We start from the raw sequence: 27,942 nt of genomic DNA on the forward strand, positions 1-27,942 counted from the left end.
ACCAGCCGAACTAATCTCATGATTTCACACGTCTCTATCACCCTAAACGACCCATTTTACAGGTCTCTATCACCCTTAACGACCCCGCGATTTCTGAAGTAATTTTCCCAGGAGCAGAGGCCAAAAGGCTCTAAAAAAACCCCCAAAATCTCTTTATGACAACCCCAAAAGGCTGTGAGGTGACCCGGCCCGCCACACCCACCAGGACTACATTTCCCAGCGCGCACCGCGGCGGGGCTGGCGGCGTCGGCCAAGATGGCGGACGGGGCGCTGAGCCCCGGAGTGAACCTGGAGGCGTTCGCGCAGGCCATCGCCGCCATCCAGGCGCTGCGCTCCAGCGTCACCAGGGTCTTCGACTGCCTCAAGGATGGGATGCGCAACAAGGAGACGCTGGAGGGCCGCGAGAAGGGCTTCGTGGCCGCCTTCCAGGAGAGCCTGCACTCGGTCAGCCGCGACCTGGGGTGAGCAGCGGTTCGCGGTGGGCAGGGAGGGATGGAGGCCCGGGCTGTGCTGGCTCCCCGCGGGCTGGTTGTGCTCCGGGGGAAAGTTTGAGGCAAATAAATGCTAAACCACTCCATTTGATTCCCCCCAGCACCGTGTGCGTTGCCCCTTGGTGGTGTTCCTTTCCAGAGTCTCCATGCTGTTATGAACGTGCTCATATATGCCTTGGTTTTGTTCTCGTTTTGTTTTTCCTCTCGGTGGGATTGCGTTGGCAAAGTGAAGGTGCTTGGCTGCAGGGAGGTTTTTCTCTGTGTTTTGAAGGTTTTTGTTAAAAATTGGGACATTTCCTAGGTGCAGGCTGTTCAGTAGCATCTAAGCGGCTCAAGAATGATTGTTTTATTACCCAAACTTGTCAGGCTGGAAAGTTATCCCAGGTAAGTGTAGTTGTTTAGTACCAGCAGGTGTGTTTTGTCTCAGAAGAGACAAAGTGCTGAGGCTGAAGACATGGAGGAAAGTTACGGGCAGAAGAGAGAGGCTGGCTGACAGTTTCATTCAGAAATTTTGTTTGTTTCAGTTGAAAACCCTTATGAAGACACAGGAAATGACTCACAGTTTCATTCAGCAATTTTGTTAATTTCACTTGAAAATGCATACACAGGAGCTGAGTACTCAGTGTACACTTGGTGAACTTGGCAGTGTGAGGTTTATGGTTGGACTAAATGATCATAAAGGTTTTTTCCAACCTAGCTGATTCCATGATGGTCCATGTTGATCTCACCATTGTGCTGCTGGGTTTGGCTGTATCCTCCTGGAGCCATCAGCACTGACCACAGAGGTGTCCACAGGCACTTAACCACCCCTTCCAGAACATCTTCTGCTTCAGGGTCTTGTGTATGAGAATTTGTTTCTTGCTGGCTAAAAGGCCTTGCTGATTTTCAGTTGTGATCATGGTAATATAATTTGTTACCCACTTCTTCCCTTCTGATGGGAAAGGTGGTGGATAACCCTTCTCATGAGTGATGCTGTACCCAGCTCCAGAGATGGGTGTTGTATCCTTTTGGTTTTTAGTTTTCAAGTTGAGGAAGTCGTGGTTCCTTCCGTGGAAGCTGAGCTGTTCCGTTGCTTATCCTCCTTGCCTTGCTCTGTAGCCTTTTAAAGAGTTACCTGGTGTAACCCCAAAATCTTGTTCCCAAACAATAATAGATAACATCCCAGGAGATTAACTTGGATCCTTGTAGGTCCCTTCCAACCCAATATTCCATGAATTGGCCTAGTCAAGTAGCAAGGGAATACTCCAAGGTGGACTGATGTTAATGCTGCCAGTGGACTTTTGTGAAGTGAAAGTACTGACTGGTATTTGTTCAACAAATCCTTAGTTATTATGCCTAGTCACACTTATTTTATTGTATTCTTTTGTCAAGGAGTATTAAGCAGATTTGTGAGTGTTCACAGCACCAGAGGCTTGGAAGGAATGTAGGCCATGGAAACTTGAAAGAATGATGATTAATAGAGGAGAATTTAGGGGTTGTGAAGTGTGGAAGTCTTTTAACTCGGTTCCCTGATTGTTGGAGTTTATTTTTGTAACCTTTCTTAAATGCAAATTGAGATATTTGGGATTTCTCTTTACAGAGATTTTCATAAGCTGCCTTTTGAAAGGTCTGAGTCCTGCATTTAATTTAGTGGAAGTTCTGAAGTTCTGACTGGGGTGTAGCACTGGGCAGTCCAAAGGAAAAGCACATGATTAGTCATGTCACTTGAAAAACTGCTTTTTATATCTGTGCAAAGTGGCCAGTCTTTCTTCTGCAGTTGATTAATGCAGGTTTGAAAAATTGCTTAACTTTTGTTATGATTAAATGTTGTGTTTGACAAATGAGATATGAAGCAATGATAGATCATTTCACAGTGAGGGATTTTTTCATGGGAAAACGGTGCTTATTATGCTTCAGTTGAGTATTTTACACTGCAAATACACAAATTGCTCATGGAAATCAGAATCCTTCCTTGACCTAAAAACGTGGAAGGCAGATATTTGCTTGCAGTAACCACAGTCTTTACAGGATTGTCTCCAGGTTTAGGATTAATGCCAGTTCTTGTGTATATTTATATCAGGACAATGTTAATTTGGAGTTCTCTAGTGAAATGATAAGGCATCTGCTTGCTTGGTGGTTAGAAAATTATTTCTAGTGTTGCAGGCAGTGCTAAAGTCAAAATGTTGTGGTTTTTGGAGGGCTGCTTGGCTCAGAAGGTGCCCTGGGTTGGGAACAGGACCTGCCATAGTCTGACTCTTTCCAGGTTGTTTTCAAAGACTCTTGACTTGTACTTTCTCTCCCAAGAAGAACTGAGCTTAACAACCAACAGGCTGCTTCAAATTGTTTGGATAATAAACGTGATTATGTTTTAAATCAAATTTGGGATGTATTTAAAACTCATTTAGATACTAAAATAGAGATGGTGCATGATGCTGTCCCCACAGGATTGGACATCTGTGATTCCCAGATCTGACTTTAAAAAATTCCTCTCTGTTTTCTTCCAGGGAGTTGGAGCGTCTGAGCAACCTGGTTGGAAAACCCTCAGAGAATCACCCCCTGCACAACAGTGGGCTGCTGAGCCTTGACCCTGTGCAGGACAAAACCCCTCTGTACAGCCAACTGCTCCAGGCCTACAAATGGTCAAACAAGGTAACAAAAGACATCTGTGCAATTTAATTGTGCATTCCCATTGCCATGCAGCAGACTGCTGAGTGTTTGGGGCTGTCAAAAGGGCTGACTTTTTTTGGCATTGAGGAGCATAATATATACCTAAATATAGTTTTAATGGTAAAACAATGATTTAATTAAGAGGAGATTTTTTTGCAATACCAAGGCATGCCCTTTATCTCCAAGGAGGTATTAACTCCCAAGCAGTTCCACATTTATCGTCTTATGTAGATATAAAATGAATGTATGTTGTGTCCTTGCATCTGGCAGTAAACTCTATAGGAGAGGCCAGTGGGATATTAGAGCACAGAATCAACAGCTTATGTCACCTCCAAACTATTTGCAGGAAATAGTCAGGTGGGGAAGTTGTCATCAGGAATCTTAAAACCCATGGTCTCAAAAGTAGTTTTGTATTCAGCACCCTTGGCATTCCTCCTGTTTTCATACCATATATATGGCATTGAATTTTAAGTAGTGTAAAAGAAAAAGGCAGATAATGCAGTCTTTTACATTTAAGAAAAATTGGTTTTGCTTAAAGAATCTTCTTTCTCAACAATATAATTCCATTTCATAAACCTGTGTATTGAATATATGTAGGATTTGGATAGGTATGTTTCCTTTTCTACTCTGAACAATCTACTTGTGGGTCAAAAATGCTCCTTTCCTCACCTAATTTTCTTAAATGGCATTGCAATTATTGCTGGCCTCTGAGCCCTGTTATGTTTCAGCTTGCCTGTTCCCATCCTGATTTTTTGAGCATGCCTATTACTTTTTATAGAAATACTAAAATGAATAAGTATTTAAAAGCTTTATAATTATGCTTGAAATACTGTGAGCTGTTAAGAAATACAAAACATGGATTAATTTCTGTTACAATAATTATTAGTAGGGAGAGTGTCCAGAGTTGTAGCTTTTAATACCCTTATGCAAGGAGGAGGAGTAAGCAGGAATAATAAATCTGAAAATATTTGGAGCATTAAAAGAAACAGTTCCACTTTAAATTATTTATTATGATACATGAGCCAGGAAGACTTTGAGAGTACACAAAGACTTCGTAGGCAAATTCTTGCTATACATTGAGCCAACCAATCTAATATTATTCAGATTTAAGATAGAATACTGCAATAATGCTTGTATGAGCACCACAATAATATTTGTACAGTAATACAGTAGAATACAAATGTGTGTTAATGTTTTCTAAAGTCACTAGAATTTGGCATTGATAGGAACTTGGTATGATTAGAAAATGGGGGGCAGGAAAGATTTTTATGTGGAGATTTGTTAATTGAGAAAATACTTCGTGTTTGCTTGTGTTCCTTGCTGTTAGCAGCAGATTATTGGCACTGAAGTAAAAATAATTAATTTGCTACTTTCAGCACAAGTAAAAGTAGGAAAACTTACAAACTTGTAAGGCGGTTAAGTCTTCAGGGATTTAATTACTTCTTCAGGTCATTATAAGAGTAAACTCAGGCGGTAATGAAATAGCTTTGACAGAGCTGTTCTAATGTAGTTTTTTATTAACTTAGAGTGTTAGGGAGCTTTGAAGAGCAATTTTTTGTAATCCTGGATTCAGATTTCAGAAAGCTGGAAGTTTTAGTGTCCTATGCAATCATATACACAATGAAATGCTGCAGGAGAAAAACAGTACCTTTTATTTCAGCTGTAAAACAGAAGTCAGAGACAACAGAAATAAAAGAAAATACTGGCTAGGAGATGTGTTGCCTGTGTGAGGATGTGAGCTGCTGGCTTTACCAGCACAGATCCGTCTGCTCCTGCTTAATTCTTCATTGCTAAATACACTTCTTGAATAAGAGTTACTTCATTACTTCTTCTGGCCACCTTCTATTCTTATTATGAGTCTCTTGTTTCCAGCTGCTTCGCAGGGATGCTTCAGAAGTGATGGTCTGTCAATACACTTTAGGTCTGCCTGCATTTAATTTTTAATTTGTGACCCCTTTGTGGCTTGCCTGCTTGTATTTTTGATGAGCTGAGATAAGGGCATTTTCCTCTCCCTTTGATTGTTCATGCATTACTGATGGCATGAGCAGCCCCATGGCTGCCAGGGGAGGAGAGTTCTGGGGCTCTGGTGCCATTCCAAAAGAACATTCACAAAATACAGGGAAAATGAGTGCACAGCCTGTGTTGCATGTTTCAGTGCATTCTGCTTCTTTTTGAGACACGAGGAGACTGTTAAAGTCAATTTGAGGACAATAATAAGTAAGGTTGGTAATAACTGGGCTATCTATGAGAAGCAAATTAGTATTCAGTATATCCAGGCACTCTCCTGTGGTTCATGATATATTGGATGTTAGAATAGTTGTTTCTTTCTACTTGAAGCTTTGGTTTGATGATGGGTCAAGAAAATGCCCAATTTTTTTCTGGTCTTGGATGCATGGACAATTTTTCGGGTTAAATAGCAGTGCTGGGTGTGAAATGTAGTGGAGATCACAGTCAGAGACATCAACAGAAAATGCTGTGTTTAAGATGTGAATGTTGACATTGGAGATTAGAGTAATCTGACATCTATCAACTTGTTTCGTTTGCCATAATTAATGCTTGTAGCTCTGCTTGGTGATGTATTTGGACAAGACCTAGTTTTAGGTGCAAATTTACTGACCCCTTTGGCTAAGTGCAGTGGAGATGAGTTGCATTTAATTGTGATTTCACAGATACTTGCCCTGAACCCTATTTTAGTGCTCCTGTGAGTCCCAGCACTAGTTCCTCCACTTCTGATTTTAAGTTTACCTGCTTCAGGAGTAAGAAAAAGTCCAGTGGGAAGAATGAAAACTTCCCTTGCAGAAATGTGTTATCTTGGCAGTGCTTGTTATTTATGAGCACCTGCTCTCCTGATATTTACTTACTGTAGTTTATCCAATAGTTTTGCAGATGGTAAAGTTGTCTGTGTAATGGAAGCAGCTGTTTGGGAACACAACAGCTTGTCAAATGCATTAATTGCATACACACACAGCTGCAAAGGAGCTTTCCTTTTTCAGGTGTTTAACAGCCCTAACCAAGCCATAACTGAAAAACACAGGAAGTTTATTTTATTGCAAGCAACAGCTAAATGGTTTTTCTCCTTTGTTGTAACTTATTTTATCTATCAGTAGAAATCATGGAAGTGAATTACTTCGCTGCCTGTGGGGTGCATGGAGACGTGCAGTAGCCATGGAACAGTATTTAGGTCTACTTGATAAATTTCTTTTCCCCTCCTCTTCAATTTTATTTAAGAAAAGAGGTTATCTTTATTACAGCTGAAGTGCTATTTCCCGGAAGGATCCATATGTACCCTCTAATGTAATCCTGAAGATATAATATTAGATAAGGTAAAAATGAGCTATCATTCTGCAAGGTTAATGCAGAGAGAGTATTATGGGTAGGTTAGGAAGTTTGTAGATAGCAGGAGATTTATTTTCTCATGGACTGTCTCTGTTTAGTCATTGTACTTGAATTCTGGGCTTAGTAGTTATGTACATCTCGGCAGTTGATTTTTATTTTTTTTTTTTGGTAATACACTGCTGTGTGTGAGCAGGTGAAATCTGAGATGACAGTAGCAGTCAGAAGGGTTTCTGGTTTGGGTTTGTGTGGCCTGATAGTGCCTGGAGGAGGCAGGACTGGGTGTGCAGAGGCTGTGCCTTACCTCTCTTTACCAGGTGACTGCTTCTTGCACTGCCCTGGAATTCAAAGGAAATCAGTACAGAGCACAAAGCATCAGCTAGGTTTACATTAAAGTAACTTTTGAAATCACTTTCTAGACTGAAATACTAGTTATGATTTTTTTTTTATATTTTTTAAAGAGATGTGACCTCAGATTTGTAGCAGACACTGCAAGAACTCTCTTCTTTTGCTCTCCAGTGCACTTCTGTGTCAGGTGCTCTTGTGCCATCCTTCCTTTCTCCCAGAGCTCTTTGTTTTCTCTAGGAGCTGAGACCACCAGCTCATGAACAGCAGCATCCTTCACTAAGCTTTACATGTTTCTCAATATTTGTTCTCAATACTGGGTGACAAAGAGGTTTTGTGGGGGGAAAACATACTTGTTGGTGCTGTGATTAAAGCAATATCATACCTCCCCACATATAAAATGCTTAATGAAGCTTGTGGTGGTGCAGTCACTTGATCCAGCTATGGTAACGCTGCTGGTCACAGAGGTACAGGATTTTGGGATCCAGGAGTGTCAGCTCCTTCTTTGAGTGGTACCAACGTTGGGTTTCCATCTGTAGCTCTGCTGAGGTTATTTATGGCCTGCAGAGTGTACTTGCTCATCCTTTGTCCTTGGCAAAGTGTTCCATGCCCTCGCCCTGTGGGTGCCTGAGGCAGTGCCTGTTCAGGGGTTTCCACTGGCTCTAGTGAACAGAAAATTGTCTATTTTATGTCCACTGAGCAAGGAAAATGCTTTCTTGGGCAGCTTTCCCCTCTCTTGCTGGGATGCTGTTAAGTAGTTCATGTCTTACACTTTAATCATTGTAGAGGTCTTTTGTTTGTTTGCTGCTGTTTGTTTAGGTGCAGAATGTGTGCAGAATGGATCAACTCTCAAACCAACACTCCAGAATTACTTTCAACCAGCAAAGAAACACCAGGTTTGTTGGAGAGCAGCAAACTCAGTCTCCCTTGAGTTGCTGAGTGACAGCAGCGTTAGCAGAGTTCACTTGCCCAAGTAAAAATAGTCTCCTGCAAGTCATCTTTCCTTCTCCTCCACCCTTTACAGTGAAGGGTTTGTGTTCAGACTTTCAAATAATATTAACAGCAGTAAAAGTGGGGAAAATTGAGCGCAATTGTCATCTTGAACGGGTGATGTTATTTTAATTTTTTTCCTTGATTTTTAACTTAAGTGCAGTGTTGGTTTTCAGAGTTGCATTTGTCCATGTGCTTTACTGCAGTTCCAGCACTTCTTGAACCCATGTGTGTAGGTGTGTGTGAGGGTTGGTGGTATTGTTTTATCTTTGGGAGATGCTGCTTACAAAACGTGGTAACTCTGAGTTTGGGAAGGCTGTTTGCTACTGCTTCAAGCAGAAAGCAAAAATCAGCTTTTCTGACTTTGCAACTTTTTGGGGAAGTAGGATTTTTATCAAATTATTTGATTTACTTATCTGTGAAAAGATTCTTTTGGCAACTTGGGTAAACTTTATGATATCTGTGCTTTGTAAGTTTTCCAACTGAACAAAGCTGGAAAGGAGTTGTCATGAATTTATTTGAAAGTAATATGCTGGGAAATACAAAATGAAAAAAAAATTACTGTTGATCTGCATGTGGAAATAGGCTAAAAATATTTGGATTTAAATTTGTTGCCTCATAGCTTCCTGTTGTTTTTACATAAATTTAAAATCGAACTGTTAAGATTACCATTAATGAGTTAAAATGATTTTCTGTCACATGATTGAAGAGAAAAGGTATAGATAGGTTTTGTGTATTAAATTATTTTGATATGTACCCAGATAAATTATTTGTATAAATTGTGTTTATTGTAGAGCTCAAAAAAAAGGAATCAATAGAGTGTGTAGAGGAAGACCAGACTTGTTACAGCTGCAACTGGTAGCTTAGTATTGATTAGACACAAATATTGAGTTTAATGACAATAAATGACATTAAATGTTAACCATGATAGTAGAGGAACACTGTGGAACAGGAAAAGAATTTACTTCATCTTCATTGTAAAACGACATGTTAATTCTAAGGAACATTAATTTTGAATTTTGGATGTGCTCAAACATGGTGAATTTATTGTAGTTTTACAGTAGCATGGACAACCATGGATAACAGGATTATTGTGTTGGCACTTCTTCGGAATTTCAGGCACAGAGCCAAAATATTGTGTTTTCAGGGCTTTTTTCCCACAAAAACGCAGCACTATAATATTATGACATCCTCTTATGTGGAGATCTAGCTTGTTCTGCTGAGATTTAGTCCATCCAAATGGGGAGAGATTTTCTCTCTATGTGTTCTGGAGTGTCACAGGAGCAGTGACAGAGTGTGGCATTGAGGAGAACTGGATCATCTGCTGGCCCAGTGCTTCCAGAGGTGCCTTTTGAGGATCACATTTGTTGGCTGGGATAAGAGTGGGAAGGTTGGTGGTGCAGCTGGTATTGCCAGGGAGCTCTGAAGGAATTAAAACCCCTTGGTTTGCTCACAGAAGGGAACAAGCGAACAAAATAAAGTAATATTTGAATTGAAATAAGTGCTTACAGTGGGATTTCTGGTGCACTCTACTTTGTGAGAGCAGAATCAGAGCTTCCTAGAGAGAGCTCCATTGGAAAGTCCAGCTGTGGGCTCCTTTCCTGTGTGGATAAACCGTGGAGTTTATATTCCTGTCACTGGAGAAATGAATGACACACCGGTGGTTTTGTACACTGGACACAAAATAGGAGCTGGGCCACTTGGATTCTATTCCTGCTTTTCATACTAATTGTTGTAACCTTGAACAGGACACAGGAATTTTTTCTGTGCCTCATTTTTCGTGCAGACAAAATAGGATAATATTACTTAACCTACTTCTTGGGTGAGTTTCTAGTCTAAATGTGTCTCAAGTGCATTGGGTTCTTTGGACAGAAATGTTCTGTTGATGCCAAGTATTATATAGCCAGTGACTAATGTTGTTTGCCTGGCAGTCTGGAAAAATGCCCTTTATGGGCTTTTAATTCTGTGTGATTTTGGGCAGATGTCTGGTGAAATGCCCTTGGTGTTCAGAATTACATTAATGTTCTGTTTTTCCTTTTCTTTTCTTTTTTAATATGACTGGAAAACAGGTGGTTACCTCTCTGCTTCCAACTGCTGCAGTTATTAATTACTGCTCAGTTGTCTGCCTGGAGAATATTGACTTATTATTGCAGGGTTGATTTTAGTGACCAGCAATGGCAGGGATGGCAAATTTGTAATAATGGTGGGGGGGAAAGCACTGGAAAAACTGTTAGATGGGGTTTATTTTCCCTAGAAATCCTGCCTAAAGCAGTGTCTGGGGCATTAGAGATGTGTAACTTTAGTTATTGCTCATCTTCTCTTTGGAAGATTCATCTTCCCTCCTCAACTGTGAATTCCTGGAATCTTCAGCTCTTGGGCTCTCTTTTCTTTGCCTTTGATTCCTGTGCTGGTTTCAGACAAAAGTCCAAGCCAGGGCTATTGGACCTGTTTTACTGTTACTCTGTGTAGTTATAAAAGTGGTTTTGACACCTGATAAGCTGAACGAAAGGAAATGAAAATTGCCAATTTTTCTTTGCACTGTGGCAGGTGAGAATTTCTCGCATATGCTAGTAGAGAAATTAGTTGAATTTATTTGACATTTTAGTAGACTGAGGTTACTCTGTTACTTCGGGAAGAGAAGAGTGATGAGGAACAACTTGTTGCTTGAAAAAATGAGAGATAATTAGCCTTTGATTCTGACTTATTTCTGCTACATAGTTTGAATGCTTTATATCTGTGATATTCCCAGAGTTACCACAGTAATAATTCACACCAGGATGCTGTTGTGAAATAAGGTTATATGTGCACAAACACAATTGCCTTTCTCACTGAATTTTTTTAGACTATTTTGTGTTAAATCTGTAGCAGCCTGAGAGCAATGATATGGTGTTTTTCTATTGTTGTGCCTGGTGTTTGTTGTTATTCATCAGTATTTTTCAAGGCTCTGATCAAAATAATGCTGTAAGCAGTACCAGTCTCACTTTTCCTAATTATGGGAAGTGATCTATCAATAACACACTATTATAAATCACAGCCCCCTTGTCAGCTGGTGGGAATTATTTAATGCTTTGCAACACCTTTATTTGCTAATGAGTGGGTTTTTTCCCCTGTTTCTTTGATAAGTATTAATGTCCTAGCTGTTAGCCTATTTCAGGATGGAAATGATTGATGTGGCTCTGTTTTAACCAAAACACTTCTGCCCACTCCTGGTTCTTCCTCCCCTAATTCCTCTTTTCCCTCTGCAAGAACTCCTCATACAGTTCATGTTGGATAGCTCAAAATACTTAATTTATAAATCAGTGATAACTCCCCTTTGTAAGCCGTGTAATGTTTTCTAAGGAAATTGGTTAAAATTGCCTTGCTTTGTATTGAGTTGGAATCCAGCTAAGCCAGGCACAGCCACAGCAATGTGGCCTGTGGGTACCTCATGGTTCAGCCATTAGAGCAGCAGAAAAGGCTTTACTTTCACAAGCTGAGGAATACAACAAAGTATCACTGGAAATCTGTGCTGTCTGGGGATTAATTGATGAATATGTAGGACTGCAGAGCAAGAGCAGCCTTGTGAGAAACTCTCGTTGCTTTGAATTTCCAGTTCTCTCGGTGGTTCAGACTGACTCTCTGCTGGTGATAAAGCCTGACCAGCTCGTGGATGGTGCCACCATGAAAGCACAAAGGATGTTTCCAGAGACTCAGTGTCCTGTTTCGCTTTCTTTGAGGCAAATTAAAGATGTTTGTAAAGCATTTGGTGACCTTCATGTGAAGGGCATTCAAGGAATAGGAACACTAATATAAAATAACCGATGCAGGTGATAAGCATCCTGCAGATATTCTTTATATGGAAAAGATTTTTTTGTAGCTTCTAGAGGAAATCAAATAAAATGGAAAATTTTAATGATGTCACCCCGTTGCTCTCTACTTTTGTTGTTGTCAGGTCTTTTATTGTGACTGTTATTTATTTCTTTAATGCAGAAGTGCACTCATCTCTCTTCTTCTGTGGAGTTCTCTTTTGGAGTTACTCAAGCTGCCCTCCCCACACAGTTCACAGTGGATTTATTTGTTTGAATTGCATAGAAACAATGCTCAGTTCCTCCCCATTGTATCTTAATCATATGCTGTTGATAACTGGGCTACAAAACATGGAGATATCCTAACAGCTAATAAAACTGAGACCAGTCTTTGTGAGGAGCTGCATGTGATCCAAACAACATTTCTGCCCACTGGTTGCTGCTTTGTGGAAATGTGCATTTGGCAAAAATGTGGCAGCAGTTTTTTGTTCAGCAGGAGTTAATCCTGAGCTGCTGATGTTGAAGGTGTGTAAACCAGAGGGACCCTCTGTGGTGACCCTCAAAAACTCTTGCCTTTTGTGGGGTCAATGCAGAGTGATTTTTATTTTCCTGGGAGGGAAGAATAGTCCTGCCCTGGATGACTGGTGGTGTTTTGTGGCTCTGTGACAGCTGAAGAATGTGAATAAGAAATTACAGACCATGGCATCAGGACCATTGCTGGACAAGAATTTTAGCCTGTGTAACTATGCCTGGCTGTCAGGCTTCTGGAGTATTTCCAGAACCATGCCTTGGCTCTCCTGGAATCTAAATGGTGCCATGGTTGGGCTGGTTTGGGAAATGACAGGAGAATAAAGATCAGAATATGCACATTACACTCAGAGTTGCTGCACTCCTAACTCCATTTGCTGCTGGTATATTTTCTTGGTATGAGCTAGCATTTAAATGTACTAATCCTGAAGTTCTGGAAATAAAGACACTTATCAGTACATGTTATCATGTCCTTTGCTGATACAAGATTAGCCCAAGCATTTATAGCAGTTCATTTAATCTAATTTTAAGTGCCTGAATGTAACGATTCCTGCAGAAGAAACAAAAAACATGAATAAAATCCTTCAGCCACTGACATTTGTTCAGTTACAGTATATGTGGAAAAAGATGTCCTTTGAATTAATAAAAGGAGGTTTAATGAAAGCTGATTGATTCTATCAGGTCCTAGTCTTCCACATTTTTGATCTTTTCACAGAAAGATCAAAAGTTTCTGTATCCTGAGCAGCAGTTATCTTGTTGTGCTCTTTTGTGAAGTTCTTGGCTTAGTGTGAAGCATTCAGTCGTGCTTTGGAGCTGCACTGAGTGTGCTGCAAACTTAAACCCTCGAGTTAAATGCCTAAATCTGGACTGGTTGAGTAATCTGGGAGGAGAAATGGCACATGGCTACAGTTGCACCATTGCCTGGTCTTCTAGTGAGTTAAAAATGCATTTCTTGGGGTGTAGATTTTTTTATATACCCATGAATTTGCCTGTTCTCAGATACCTCTTCTTCAAAAGCCCATCTACTGACAAGCTGACAGTAATAACTAATGTCCTTATTAGATGGAATTAGCATATGTCATCATTATGAGAAGTAATGACCATGTTGAAATGCTAAAGGTATTTTCAAGATTACCTCAGACTTGGTTGGAAAGTAGAGTATAATGGCTACATCTTACAGCATGTAATAAAATCATCGAGGTCTTTGATGTTCAGAGTTGTGCTTTGGAACAAATAGTTCTATTCAAAACCAGCAGAGTCTTGATTAATTTGGTGGTTGTGTGTGGATTCTCTAAGCTCCTGTGCCTGGTAGTGGCAGAGTACTAAAGGTGCTCTGTGCACTGCATGGGCTATTAGACACAAAGGAATTGTATCTTGATGTGACATTTTACAGTATATTCCAAAATAGATGTATTTACTCCTCATTATATGAAACTGCAATTCCTGGGGAAATCAATATTGAAAATACCCACTAAAAGCCTCCCAGGATCTGCAAGCATGCACAAAAAGGAGCTGGATGCCTGTGCTATTACCCACAAGTGGTGGGTTAAAGTGAATTATTTTAATCTTTCCATGTCAACATCAATTCAGTATATTTCCCTTATTGCACCAGGCTGTTACTGCTACAGAAGATGCAGAGAATGTGGACTGGAGCAGCAAGAGTCCTCAGGTGTCTTTAAACTGTTTTAAGCTGCCCATGGTTTGAAAATATTCAAGAATCTGTGATATGAGCTGTTTGACATTTTTCCCATTCCAAATGCTCAAAGGAATAAATCTACATAAAGAGTGTTAAAATGAGAGAGTCTTTGCGACAACGTCTGGATCTCAGAATGTTACTTTATTTCTCTTTTGGCTGACCACCATGGTAAAACAGCTGAATCAAATACATTCTTTTATGTATAAAATACATTTTTTGGGTTTTGACAGCTTGTTTCCAGTTTTAGTCTAATTCAGTTTGAAACAGCTGTTCCTGATCTCTGCAAAACAGTTTTCTGATGGAAATCATGACATTCTCAACTACTGCAGTGTTACTGGGCTCTGTCTCATTTCAGATGGTGGCTTTTCTTTATGGAAAAAGAATTCTTCATTCAGAGAAAATGTCACTTTTGTATCAAATAAGCTGTAGTTAAAAAGATAATAATGGCTTCCTCCTCCCTCCGAGGTTATCCCTCAGTGAGGGTGGATATATGTTTCTCTTTTGAGAAAAAACATCCCTGTGTGTTTTACCATTAGTTAGATTTTTATTCTAATGTTCCCTGCCCGACCCATCTGCTTGCAGTTGGGTTCTATTTAGAGTCTTCTCTGCAGTTGTCTCTGCACTCAGACTTAACAAGTTCTCTGCTTTGCCGTCTGCTTCAGTTTTACTCTGGAGTCAAATCTTGTATTTTCAGAATTTTCAGTGTAGCATTTTCAGTTTGCTCAGTGCCTTTTTATGTATTTTTTTTTTTGGCTGCACTGCTTGATGCTTCTTCCAAAGCTGTTTGTAGAAATTTCATAGATCACAGAGCTGATCAAGTCTGTAAGCTCTCTTGTGCTTGATACAGCAGCAGCTAACCTTTCATTTCCAATTTTCTGGTTCTTTCAGACACCCTGCTTGTATTATGGAGTGGAGTTCATAACTTTCAGCTTTAAAATAACTTGGTGTGTAGTTGACTCTGTGAACACGAGTGAATGATGTGGACTGCTCAAAACATTTCTGATGGGGAGGATGAAGGTTTTGGGAGCAGCAGTGTTGCCAAGATTGTCATGGGACTGGAGGGATTCTGGAGCTGAACATCCTCCTCTTTCCTCTGTCCTTAGCTTGCTGGATGAGGTTTCACAAGTCACTTTGTTGTGCATGTCTTTTTCCATCTGTGTAATATAGGGCTGTAAAATAAGGGTTGTGCTACAGAGTGTGTGCTCAGAGAAATCTGAGATGCTGTACACAGGTGGGGTCACTGGTGCTGCTGGTCCTCACTTCCAAGCCCACTATGGGCAAACACCATCCTGAAGTCTTTTTTGAGGTTTCTTTTTTTTTTAAAGGACAGTTTATCAGCTGAAATAAAACTACCATCCTACACGACAATAAAGCTTGAAAGCTTTACTTCCTAAAGAGCTGTTAAATATGTTTTCCGTTCCAAATTCAGTGTTTTGCCTGGCAAATACTTTGGAGTGTTTGTAGTTTTCCTTGTATTTATTTTTTTTCCCACAGTCTAAAAAAGCAGACTTGGGGCTGCATTAGGATTAAGTGAGATTAGAAACATCTTCTTTCCATCCCTCTTGTGTACCTTGTATGGATACATCCTAATTGTATTGATATTGCATTCATCCTGCAAGAATCTAAGACCTTTAGTGTCTGCTGATGCTGCAGTTTTGATGGTGTGTTTTTCTGGCAAGTAAAATCAATTCAGACAAATCTTGGTAACTTTTACAACAAAATAAAATGACTATGCCAGGCAGCCACGGGAAGTTTTTTAAGCATGGCTGTGCTCTTAGATCACACACGGGGTTGTTCCAGCAGAATCGATTGGTTGATCTACTAGATTTAAAGGTCAACTGTAATCACATTGCAGGAAGATTGAGGAAGATACAAAATTGCTACTGTGCTTTTCTGGGTCGCATCCTCGCTCGTGGTGCTCTTTGCTTTTCCCCTGTACATCTTCATTTACTCAGCCAGAGCATCAATACAGAAAGGGCACAAGTCAATGCGCTCGCTTTCTGCTGTCGATGAGGCAGCTACTTAGCTGTTATTTCCTCCAAGCCAATACTTTCCCTCTGGAAGAGCTGGAGCAGAGAGGAGTTCGCTGCACCCCACGGATTGGGAAGGAACAAATCTCTCTTCCAGAGAAAAGCTGTGGGGAAAGCTGCAGTGTGGCTGTCTTATTAGATATTGCACACTATTGCTTGAGTTGGTGCATCCCAGGGGTGATTGTGTCTGTTCAGGTGGGAGAGAGTTGGTAAAAGCCCTTTTCATGTGTGGGACCTTCAAAAGAATTTCTCATTACTCCTCTTTTATGCCGCACTTGGTGTTATACAGATGTCCATGGAGACCAGGCAGCTTTGGAATATTCTGGTTTGTAAACAGGGTGTATCAAAGTTGTATTTCCATGTCATAGGCAACAATATCTGCGTATACGGGTGAATAAATTTCCTGTTAATTTTTTTGCAAGAGCCCAAATGAAACTACTGCATTGCCATATAGTGGGTTGCATGAATGAAAAGCAGCAGGGACGTGGAATATTCACCTGCTCAGATAAAATTAATTTTCTTTGCAAAGTAAAGGAATCCTGAAATGAAAAAGTGGTTGATGAGGGGAAAAGATTTAAGTTGATCAGTCAAAATGGATTATTCCTAAAGTTTGTTCCCTCATAAACTATGTTATTGCTATATCCTTTTGATGGAGCTTCGTTCGTGAAGTTTTGCTCTGTCTACTGATAAACATGTCCTGTGTGGATCTTCCATGAGAGAGGAAAAGTGTTGAAAATGGAGTAGACTTTAATGGCATGGGAGGTGTTTCTGAATCAGACAATACAGCGCTGCAGATGCTTTTAGCTAGTCTTCAAACAAATTTCAAGGTAACTATTATTTTTTTGTGGCTAGTAGATGTATATTTTCTGATGGTCAGGCTGTGGAAAGGGTTTTGTTGTGTTACCTGTACACAGAAAAATTATTCTCTTTAAGAGTCACATTCCTTCAAAAAGTCTGTCGAGGTCATGTTAACTGTTTTACAAAGGTTATTTGTAGTAGAACTCTCTGAGCCTAAATTAACTCAGAGAGTACTGTCCTCAGTGCATTTTCATATGTGCTAACTTGCAAAATGTAGTAATTCCCAGATGGATGGAAATCAGGGTCTGTGGCTTTTCTCTAAGCATCCATGACCTGCTTTTAAAGCAGACATGGACATACAGCAGTGGCTGAAGGCTCTGCTTGAGTGGGCTGAGGAGACATTTATTGTGCATTTATTTAAGGTGCCCTTTTTCAGAGATTCTTGCTCTGCTGGCTGCCTAAATTCAGTCTGTGTTTTGCTTTGTCAGCCACTGTGAAGTCTGGAAAACTAATGCCTCATGTTCACTTCTCTTATGGTAAATATGGAAAGGTTCTTTTTTTTCTAAATAAATAATGGACCAGGGAAAGTTTTCAGAGACTTGGATGATCAAACTGGAGTAGCAGCACATCCTTTGTGGTTTTCCCAGTGGCTGATCAAGTCAAACAGTGCCCTGACGGAATGATTTGGTTTTTCTTTTCTTGCAAGTTGCTTAAATCTATTTATTTTTTTTAGCCTTTATTGATGTTTGTTTGTCTTCATTAAAAGGGTACTTAGGGAAACAATGAATCTTGTAAAGGGCAGAAGTAGTTTGAGAAAGGTACTGCAAATGCAGTTATTAATTTCGTGTCTGCAGCTGCATGTCATCCTGACCAGTAGGTTAGAAAGATTCTTGCAGGGACTTCAAAGGGGTTGAAAACAAGAATATGTGACATGTTCATGAAGTTTTCATGCTACAGGGAATTGTCAGGTTATTAAAGAGTGCTTCTGCATGAAAGGAAGTTCACGAAGTCAGAAAAACCTGTCAGTAGGATTGTTAGTGTCATGTAAACTTTTTGCCTTTTTCTCTTCTTGTTTTCCCTTCAAGTCACAGGGCTCTACATCCCATCTTTCTTCAGCTCGGTAATGGTAGCAGCAGAGTCTGGAATTGAAACAGTTTAATATAGAATCCATCAGCTGCCAGAATAAAATACCCATTAGAAAAGGGGAAGAAAAATCCCTTTATTATCAAGAGTATTTTAAAAAGGGTGTTTAATCAATCTTAGCTTGCTTTCTTGAGAAGAACAATGCCAGTCCTGGCAGGAGGATGCTGGGACTGTTCATGCAAGTTCTACTCTAATTCTTGTACAATGTCTCAGCCTTAAGTCTGGGGAAAAAATACATCTGAAAGCATCTTCCTTAAAAAAGACTTGCTTTGATTTTCTAATTGATTGTTACTTTAAAGAACAGTAACATTTGGTTACTCACTGAGAGTGATGATAAGCTTGTGCTTTGGAGTTTGTTTTACAAGCCTACCCCAAGTGCAGGCAGCTTTGTGCTCGTGCTGAATTCTAAACCATCTGTAAAACTGTGTGCAGAGGCCTTTTACCAACATCAGCAACTGTGTCAGTGAGTTTTAAGAAAAATAATAGACATATTCTACAGTGAAACACTTGTTTTAATGGATTTTTTTTAGAATTAAAATAATCCTGTAGGTAAAACAGGAATATGTCAGCATAATGTCTAGCTGAGTAGCATCACCTGTCATGGTGTGCAAGGCAAGATGATATTTCCTCTGCTAAATCCAGCTCCTGAACTTGCCCTTTAAACAACCTGATTTATCACAGGAAACTTGCAGAGGAAGAAGGATCTTATGCTTGGCTTTAAATTGAGGCTTTCACCTGTGCTCTGATTCCATAGTGAGTATATATTTATTTTAAGAGATTCTTACGGTCAAAGAGTTTATAATGTTTTGGCCTTTCTGAAAAGTTTTGTGCTAGATTTTTTAGATTATTTTAAGTCCTTGCATAACTGGTATATTGCTTAGTCACGATGGCCTTGAAATGCAATACTTAAAAAAAAAAATTAGTTTGAGGTCCTTACGCATTTGTCAAGAACTCCTTCGCCCGCTCTTCCTGTGTTGATGTGCTTGTTGATGTGTTCTCTGCCATTGCCCCTGGGGATGTCCTCAAGGCTCAAACAGAGCTTCCATTTGGAACCAGCTTCTTGTCTCCTCCAGCATTTCGTTGGAAACTTCCTTTGGCAAATTTTGGTTTCGCTCCACGTAAATAAGTCTGCCAGAAAGCAAAGCGAACCCTGAAACCCCCTCAGCTTGGTCGTGCTGCCCGGTGCAGTCTGTGCCATCTCCATGGTTTTGAGCCCTCATTATGCAGCTTGCACTCCACACACTTTTATTTAAAGCAGAGCTAAAAGTAGAACTAAATAGCTGACGTTCGGAGACGTTTGGTGTGATGCAGAATTCCTGGGAGGGGGACAGGAAGAGGAGTGCTGCTCCTGCCGGGTGGATGAAGCTCATTTATTCCCACAGAACTGTCTGTGCAGGACTCTGGGAAAAACCAAAGGAGCCCACGCTTTATCAGGAATATAGGCCAACTGGAATGAGAACTTCTGTTTTCTTTTACTCTCGTTTACTTTTCTTTTGTTTTATCCTTTGAAATGATGGAGTTTGGTTTGCCAGGCAAACCATTGCTGCTGAGCTGTTGCAGCATCCCTGTGCCGGCTGCTTTTCGTGGAGCCATCTCCATATTGCAGAGCCATCTGTTTTCCTTACTGCCCAGGCACTGGGCTCAGTAGTATAAATTACTGACTGCTCCTCAGCTTTCAATTGTTCCTGTTTGTTCAGCGTGCCGCCAGCAAGGCTTCAGCTCTCCCAGCACCATTTTCAAGTTTTCCTTGCTCTTTTATGTTTTTGTGAACGCCTCAGGCAAAAACTATAATTGAGCGAATTGTCAGTTGTTCGTGTTGCTGAATTATTGCCTTGATAAAATAAACTTTGTGAAGTAGGTAGGTAGTGTCCTCATTAAAAAAGATTTTGTAGCTGGAGAAGTGATGGAAACAAGTTAAAAAATCATGGTGTGTGAGAAGCAGTGTCTCGCTCCCCCACCGCCCCAGTTTCCTTATATTCACACCAGTTTGTCCTATTGCTGGTGCTATGAGCTCATACAGAAAGATCCTTTTTGGTTGTGTAAGTCTGTGCACTGCTGAGGAGTTCAGGATACTTTTAGAAAACTTAGTGCTGAATTTATCAGCTTGTGTCTGCTTCAAAATTGTGTTTGTAATGTAAAATTCCAACTGCAGCTGTAATGTAACTTTTTTTTTTTTTTTTTTAATGTAATTTCCTTGTCTGTCTTCAAGACCAAAGAGATACAGGTTTGGGTTTTGGTTTTGGTATGTTTTGGCAGCATGGCCTTCAGCAGAGATGGGTGAAGTAGTTAAAACAATAACTGATGTTTATCTATGATTGAGGGAGGAAACAGCCTTGGTTGGATGAAGCTGTGTGGAAGTATTTTCTATTCCAATCCAATGTTATTCCCTCGCTTGTCATGCTCTGGTCATTAGTGCTTTTAATTTACTTTCCATGAATATGCCAGATGAGACACTGTGACCAGCCACATTTCTGTTTATTTTTCTGATGATGGCCATCTGAAGCAATAGATTGATGTCTGCAATTTTGACTTCATTACTAATGAAGTCCACAGAGCAGTGAGAGAAATGTCTGTTTACTTGGTGCCTTGAACTGAGGTACTGCTAAACTGCTTGGTTTTGATCCTGTAGGATTTTCGTAGTGATTATCAAGATACAGAAATAAGGTATGTCCAGATTTAAATGAGGATCTGAAATGTCTGTGGGCTAGATAGTAGACATTTAAGTGGTAATTGGATTGTTGAAGAGTGCCTGCAAGACAGCCAGTGCATGGAAAATCAAATACATGTCGGTCTCCTTTGAAATCCATGAAAAATAATAATTTCTATTTTCCTGTGGCTTCAACTGTGTCCCACAGCAACATAAAAATGCCTCAATCTCCAAGTCTTAAAAACCTGTGATAACACCACTGCAAATTCCTAGCTAAATAATGAATCTCTAATGTTTGTAATTTCCAGAAAGTATTTTCCCAATTCCATAGTGGCAGTCAGTGTTAGGAATACTGTAGGGCTTCTGTGGGTGGGGACATTTTTTGCTCAATACAGTGACAGCTGCAAGTCTGGTCTTCAGAAGCCTGGGTTTGGCCCTGAGTATCATTCTCCTTCCCCTCTGTTCCTATTTTCAGCCCACTAAAGAGAAACATATGTTTTCTTGCATCAGCTACCTCGGTGTTACCTTGCGAGGCATGACAAGGTCGTGTGTTTGTATGGCAAAGGAGGAAATCTCAAATGGTGTTTGAGCTGTCTTAGAACTGCTTTTTTCTTGTGATATATTAGAGATTTCCATGCTGTAGATGGTTAAATTTTGATTCATGTAGGTATGCATGTGTTGATGCTACAGTGCTGCTCCTGAAATTGGTACTGTTATATTATTAATATTGCAGATCATGCCAAGGAGGTGTCTTGCATTTAATACAGAACATAAGAAGGTTTGCCTACCCCATATGAAAATCTCAAATTGGAACTGAAGATGCTATAAAAATTTAAAAGGAACAAGGTCAGCCTGAAAATTGCATATTTTAAAAAGCAGAAAATCATCTATTTTTAACAGCAAATTTCCTTACCTGTTAGTACCTCTACTAATAACATTTTCAGTTATTAGCACTTAAAAATGCTGCTTAAAATCATTTTAATTGTAAAACTACCTAGTTACCATTTGTCTAGTGCTAATTAATACGAGGTTTTCTAGTTGAGAGACATGAGAACTGAGCCAGAAGCATCTGGGTTCCTATATCCTTCTGTATGATCAAACAAGTCAATTTATTCCACTCATGAAAGAAAAGGCAATGGATGGCTCACCTGCTTTGTACCAACATCTCTTGAGGGGGCAAAGTGGGTAAGAGGGTTCTTTATTATAGCAAACAATATAAAAAATAAATTTAACCATTTGGTTTAAACACCTGTGGTACAACTGGAGAGGAATAGTCTGGGACTTGTCTTCATTGGGAATTGAAAGTTTGGCGCTTCCATTTTTAACTTTGTTTCAGAGAATGTCTGGCAGGATGTGCTTTACTTCCAATTAGTCCAGACTGGAAGTTAAATGAACTGCTACAGACTAATCCTTTATTTCAAGTGGCAGAATTGAGGGTAGAGATTCCAACCTTGCCACGACCTGGCTTAAAGCCTCTTCTGGCTGCTTCAGAGACTTGCTAAGCACCTGACTGCAGTCATTATCTATGGGAACTCTACTACAAATATAGTAAGTAGTAAAAACATTTAGTGTTCTTAAAAATCTGCGATTCCTCAGATCCACACCCAGCATGAGCGGAAAAAGAATTGTGAAGGTAAATTTAACAGTATTTGTAAAGAAGCAGGATAAAGCAGGCAAGTATGGTAGAAGGCATCTGAGAGGAGAAGTGTGGGCATTGTGTGAGATCCTGCAAATAACATTCTGTGCATGAAAACGGTGCTGAGTAACTGCCTCTTCATCCATGAGATCCTGCAGACTGTGGTAATTTGAGGTCTGGAAAGAAGCACATAATGAACGTCTGAATCCTCAGCACAGGCAGACTGATTTAGATTGCACAGGCATTATGAGGCATTTCCTGGTTACGGAATTCTTCATTTGTAACCTTAATTTTAACGTAACTTTTTTAGCATACCTAAAAATACATGAAAAACCACTACTTTTCTCCTCAAATACACAACGTTTCTTGGGTCAGCACAAAACCTCCCACCTCCCTGTAAATGGCGCGTTATAAATACCTAAATAAATACAATAAAAAAGCTTTTGGAGGGGATTTCTTCCTTTTGGTTCCAGCGAGAGAGGAGTAAATAAAGTAATTGATGTGCCCTGTTAGCTGTCGAGCAAGTTTCATGTCCAAGTTTCGTGTGGCTTGTCTTTCCTTTGGCATGCACAGAGAAGCAGCGGATTTTAGCACCTCGCCTACAGCATCCACCTCCTGACAGCAAAACTTGTCAATAGAGAAGCATTCAGCACTTCATTATTTCTACAACCTGAGTGCATTTGCAAATTAATTGATGTGTGGGAGGGAAGGCATCTGCTATTGTAGAAGCCCTTAACTGTTGCAGCAAAACTAGAAATAAACTGGTTAGCTGTAGTGAGCTGGTATGTTGTTGCAGGTGTTGGAGCATCTAAAGTGGATCTTATTCTTTTTTCCTTGTTGTTTTTGATATTACCAAAAAAACCCCCAAAACTCCCAAAGCCAAACTTCTCCCTGAATTGTGACCATGGAAACACCAGCACAATAAAGATTATACCTTGTATACATGTATATATGGTTGCTAGCAAGTTTTTTCATTTCTTGCTGGCTCAGCACCAGAAGAGAGTTTTAATTAGGCCTGTAATGAATGACTGGGAGCGTTTTAAAGGCTATTAATCTTGTGGTGTAATTGAGTTAATTATAATATCATTATAAGCTCCCATGAAAATAGGATGAAGTGTATTCCATTTGTTTTACTTCTAAAGATATTTTTGAGGTCCCCTGGCTTTGTCTCAAATGCTCCTTCTGCAAGTCTTCAACAGAGAAAGCTGTAAAAGCATTTCATGTGTCATTGCACCAAACCTTCTGTTGTGCATCATCCCAGTCCTGGGCTCTCTGAGCTGCCCATTTACTGTAATTTGCATTTCCCAGAGTAGTATTTCCTTGTTTTTCTGGTTTCCGATCAGTAACTCACCCGAGCGTGGCAGATGAGAGTAAGAATATGTGATCTATTTTCAGAAATAAAGATTACAGCAGCTTTCGAACTGTTACTCTTTGTGCTGTGGCAAAAAAATGTGTAGCAAAAGAGGTGTTTTTTGCAAAGCATATGGCTCTTCCACTCGTTCAGACTCCAGTAAGTTTGGGATTTGGTTGTAAAACATCTCTGTGCTTTTTGCACTCTCTAGTCAGAGTGTGACATCTCCAACAGATGGACACATAAACTTTCCATAATCCTCTTCTTCCCTTTCAGAAGAGGAGATGAGATTCTCATTTGTAAAAGTTGTTGAGGAAAACCTAATCTGTCGAAGTCTGTTGTGTGCTTAGCTGTGGGGATGTGAAAATGTGATGGATGCAGAGCTCAGCACTGCAGTTCCTGCTGTTCCTGGGGCTGTGTGTGCAGCTGGGAGGTCAACCCTGCTTTTATTTGTACTTCAGACCTCCTTAGACCATTTGCCAGCGAGGTTCAGCTTGGACATCAAGAGGAATTTCTCCACAGAAAGGGTGGTCAGGCAGTGGAAGGTGCTGCCCAGGGAGGTGAAGACACAACTGGATGTGGCACTCAGTGCTCTGGTCTGGTTGACATCAGATTTGGCTGATCCTGGTTGCTTTTCATAACCCTGCATTAATCAGGATTGGTTTGATATAGTGGTTTTACAGTCTACAGTCGAGTTGTTTGCATCCTTGATGTTGCTGGGATGGTAGAACTGCCTTCTTTTCTTTCAGGAACTTTGCTGGTCACACTTTTATATTTTCCATCCTCTTGACTATTACAGATTTTGTAAATAGTTTAGAAATGCCAGCTTGTGATGTATGGGCCTCTTTAACATTTCTTTGATTTATGTGCACTATGCTGAAAAAAAGCAGAGGAAGCATATTATTCTGGAAAAGAATGTTGCCAGTCTTCCATTTTTTCAGTCTTAGTTAAAAGCTACACTTTTATCAATCAAACCTGATAGATTCTTCTTGCATGCCCCAAAACATTCATAACTTAACTCTTTCACATCTAAAGAAATAATTTGCCTAAGACTTTTATAAATGTCTACTTATTTTTGGGTGTCTAACTTGAAATATCTTTTAACCTGGTTTTTCAGAAGTTCTAGCCACCTGTGGTGTTCCCAGAGTTTATTTCTGTAAAAGTCGCTGGCATTGCACGGGGAGGATGAGAGTTAAAACCTCTTACTCAAACTAGTGACCTTTAATTTAAGATTTGCTCTTACTTATGGATGAATGTTTTCTGTGGGTTACTTTATACTGTCTTGAAAAGGTGGATAAATTAATCTGATCATGAATATTCTGAAGCTATAGTAGGAATGCTCTTATAGGGAAACAGGCCTCATGCATTCTGTTCCAAAACTCTCCAGCTTCAAGCTTTAATTGCTTGTCGCCAGTGGGCTGGAAATCAGCATTCCCTGCAGCCTTGCTTCGGGATGCCCGCTAGATGTAAAGGGAGATATTAGCAAAAGTAACCATTTAAGGAAGAATTATCTCCTCATTTGGCAACTTCAGCTCAGTTTAAACAATATTCCTGCAACCCCTTCTGCTGGTGCAGTGGGTTGGTCACCTCAGGTAGAAGAGGGAGGTGATGTGAGGTGTAGCTGGCAGAGCCTTGGAATGGATTGTGGAGTTCTGATCTCCCAGAATCAGATCTTCTGATCTCCCAGATCTTTCCCTTCAGGAAAGCTAGCTTTCCCTGTGCTGGCACCAAGAGTCTCAGCTGGGCTGTTGTCTGACACTCAGTATGGATATCTGCTAGGCTGAAAAGATACTGTGCATTTTAATTATTGTGCAAGTGACCAAAGCTAAGGAAAGGCGTTTAACAGAAGGTAAAATGATTAATTTTAATGAGTTAGGGAAAGAATGAATTAGCAGCACGAGTACTGGGTGGTGTCATTACTGCTCCATGCTTACCCACCGATGGGTTTCCCTCATCTCTGCTATGCATGTCTCCCCTTTGTCTAAAGATGCACCTGTACTGGTTGGATTTACATAAGCTGCTCCTTGTAGACATTTTATTGAAGAGTATTAATTTCTTGATTTGTCTGAACAATGCTTTGCTTGCTGTAGTAAAGCCCACCCTCAGAGCTGCAAATCATGGCGTGGTGCTGGGCAGTCTGGGGAGTGTTTCTGTACCTGATTGCAGCCCTTTATTCTGCCATTTGGGCTTAAAGTATCTTCCCATTTCTTATCTGAGCACCTGAGCACCCCCTGGCACGGAGGCAGCAGGTCATTCTTCATACTGACACAGCTGCCACCTGAGCCCCTGACACCAAAGATTTAGCCTAGGGCTTTAGAAAAAACTAATTCTAGCAGGAGGAGCTGTTTAAGGGAGCACGGAGCACTGGGGGAAAGTACTAATTGGGTCCTTATCTTGAGTTTTAATGATGACTTTCCCCTGCTACAGATTATTTGTCCTATACAAAGATAATGCTTCTGTCAAAAAGGAATTAGGATTTTCTGTCAGGTATTGATCATGTGCACTTCCTGGGTCTTTAGACTTTAGTGAAGTCTATTAAAGGAACACACAGTTGTGAACACAGAGTGACACTAAGACATTTGCCTATTCGTGGACAATCCTAACTACCTGTCTTCAGCTCAGGGCTACTCGAAAATGCTGCTCTGTGCTGCTATATCTGATTTTAATTCTGTCATTTAGATGCAGAACACAGTGTAATAATTTTACTTTGTTTTTTGTGATTCTGTTATGTGTTTGTGTTGTAGCTGCATATACAGTGAAATAAATGCCAGTTCATTTAGTTATCTTTCAGTAAATATGTATGTTCAAACCCTTCAGAAAACCTGGAGGTATAAACATTTTAAGCTTAAAATACAGTTATTCTTCTTGAATAAAAAGAGGTAAATAAAGTTGCTTGTAACCCCAGACTATGATTACTCTGCCTCTTTATCCATTTCAAACACTAGATCTCTTTAAAATTCAGCCTGGTGGCTGTGTGGTATCCCTTTGTGTTGACATTATCCAAAAAGCAAGAATATGTCACTTCTGTAACTATTAAATGCATTCCAGAACATTTTTTCAAGAAGTGTGGAGGAGAACTAGTGGCTTTTGCAGAGACTTTGAACAGTGCAGGTCATTTTATTGGCAGCAAGGATGCAGATGCTGAAGTTTTGACCAATTCCTTGAAGAAAATGCCACCAGATTTGCTATCTCTGCATGGTAAAAAGCCAAAGGCTTGCAAGCAATATTGGAGTGAGGGAACATTCATCAGCAGTCATTCATCAGCAGAACTTCAATGTTTTCGAAAGAAAAGTATGGGAAGAGCACACTTTCAGGCTGAAATCTGACACTAATTAAAACAGCACTCTCAGCAAAAATAGGAGTTCAGAGACAATGGAATAAAATCTGTAGCAAAGACAAGGCGTTAAAACCAGGGATATGTATCAATGCATTTCTGACTGTTGTGTCATTATATATATATAAATAAAAATGTTTCCGCTTGGTTTTGAGCTCCTTGGGTCAGGGAGGGAGGGCAGAGACCTGAGAGAAAAGCCTGAAGTTCCCCCAGCCCAGGTAGGAAAGAGGACAGTTAGAGAAGTGTGAGCTCATTATTGTCACAGTTTAGTCAGATCAGGGTGTTTAACAAAAGGTGTAATGACTTTTGCTCAGGGATTTAAAAAAGTATGGGATGGGAGCAGCTTTTTTCCCATCATGGATAGGTGTTTCTTGCTTAAATATTCTTGTAAACTGGAAAGTGTTTGGGGGGCATAAATACTTTTTAAAAAAATAGAATAAAGTGTCCTAATTAAACAGTAAAATAGAGCAAAGACACAATTTGCTATTAATTGGAAAGCCTGCAAGCCAGCTCCATAAGAGGAAAACCAATGAGTAAAGAAAATGGAGACTGTTTTTTTGGCTTATTGATGCTGTTTTGGTCAAGTCAAGAATTCAGCTATCTTAAAATTATCAAACATTGTTTGGAGAAAAAGAGAATTTCCAAACAGGCCTCATTATCTGAAAGAAGCTTAAAAATATCAATTAAGGTAGTATAATTTCTCTCTTGCCTGCTTTAGTCTGCAGAGATGAAACTGTGGGAGTGTCCTGCTTGCTTGCTCGTTGCTCTTTTCAAGAGAACAAATAGAGTTTTATCATAATAGACAAATCCCTTGTTATCTGCAAGGGAGAAATAGTTTAATAATGAGGGGCAGAGCACTGTGCATCTTAAAGGAGGCAAATGTGCATCACCAGGATTACAGGGAACTCAGGAAATGTCTGTCAGCTGCATCTCTAAAAGGCATTCCTTGGAGGAATGGAAATAAACTTTCCATTGCATAGATCTGAAAAAAGGTTTTTCTGTTTATGTATGTGGTCAGTAAGTATTTACATAAGAATGAAAAGAAATAGCAGGGTAATGGGATTGCAAAGAAAATAATTTTTCTGATTTCACTATTTAAAAGTGTTGGTGCTTAGAAAGCTCTAATTAATAGCAAAATGTGAATGTGTAGTGTGCAACTGTGAGTTGATCAGTTGTTAATGCTCCAACT

At 40.0% G+C, this 27,942-nt stretch overlaps 1 protein-coding gene across 1 annotated transcript in view; it reads left to right on the plus strand.

Moving 5' to 3' along the window:
* The first annotated feature begins 221 nt into the window (after window positions 1-221).
* MED27 (mediator complex subunit 27) overlaps window positions 222-27,942 on the plus strand; it is an 81,778-nt gene continuing 54,057 nt past the window's right edge. Inside the window, exons 1-2 of the mRNA XM_085076962.1 lie at window positions 222-461; window positions 2,975-3,119. Of these exons, the coding sequence (XP_084933088.1) occupies window positions 256-461; window positions 2,975-3,119 (351 nt within the window). The 5' untranslated portion in view covers window positions 222-255. The remainder of the gene's footprint in view (window positions 462-2,974; window positions 3,120-27,942) is intronic.

This window comes from Lichenostomus cassidix, chromosome 17 (genome assembly GCF_008360975.1).
Source record: "Lichenostomus cassidix isolate B80296 chromosome 17, HeHo_3.0, whole genome shotgun sequence".
NCBI classification, from domain to species: Eukaryota; Metazoa; Chordata; class Aves; order Passeriformes; family Meliphagidae; genus Lichenostomus; species Lichenostomus cassidix.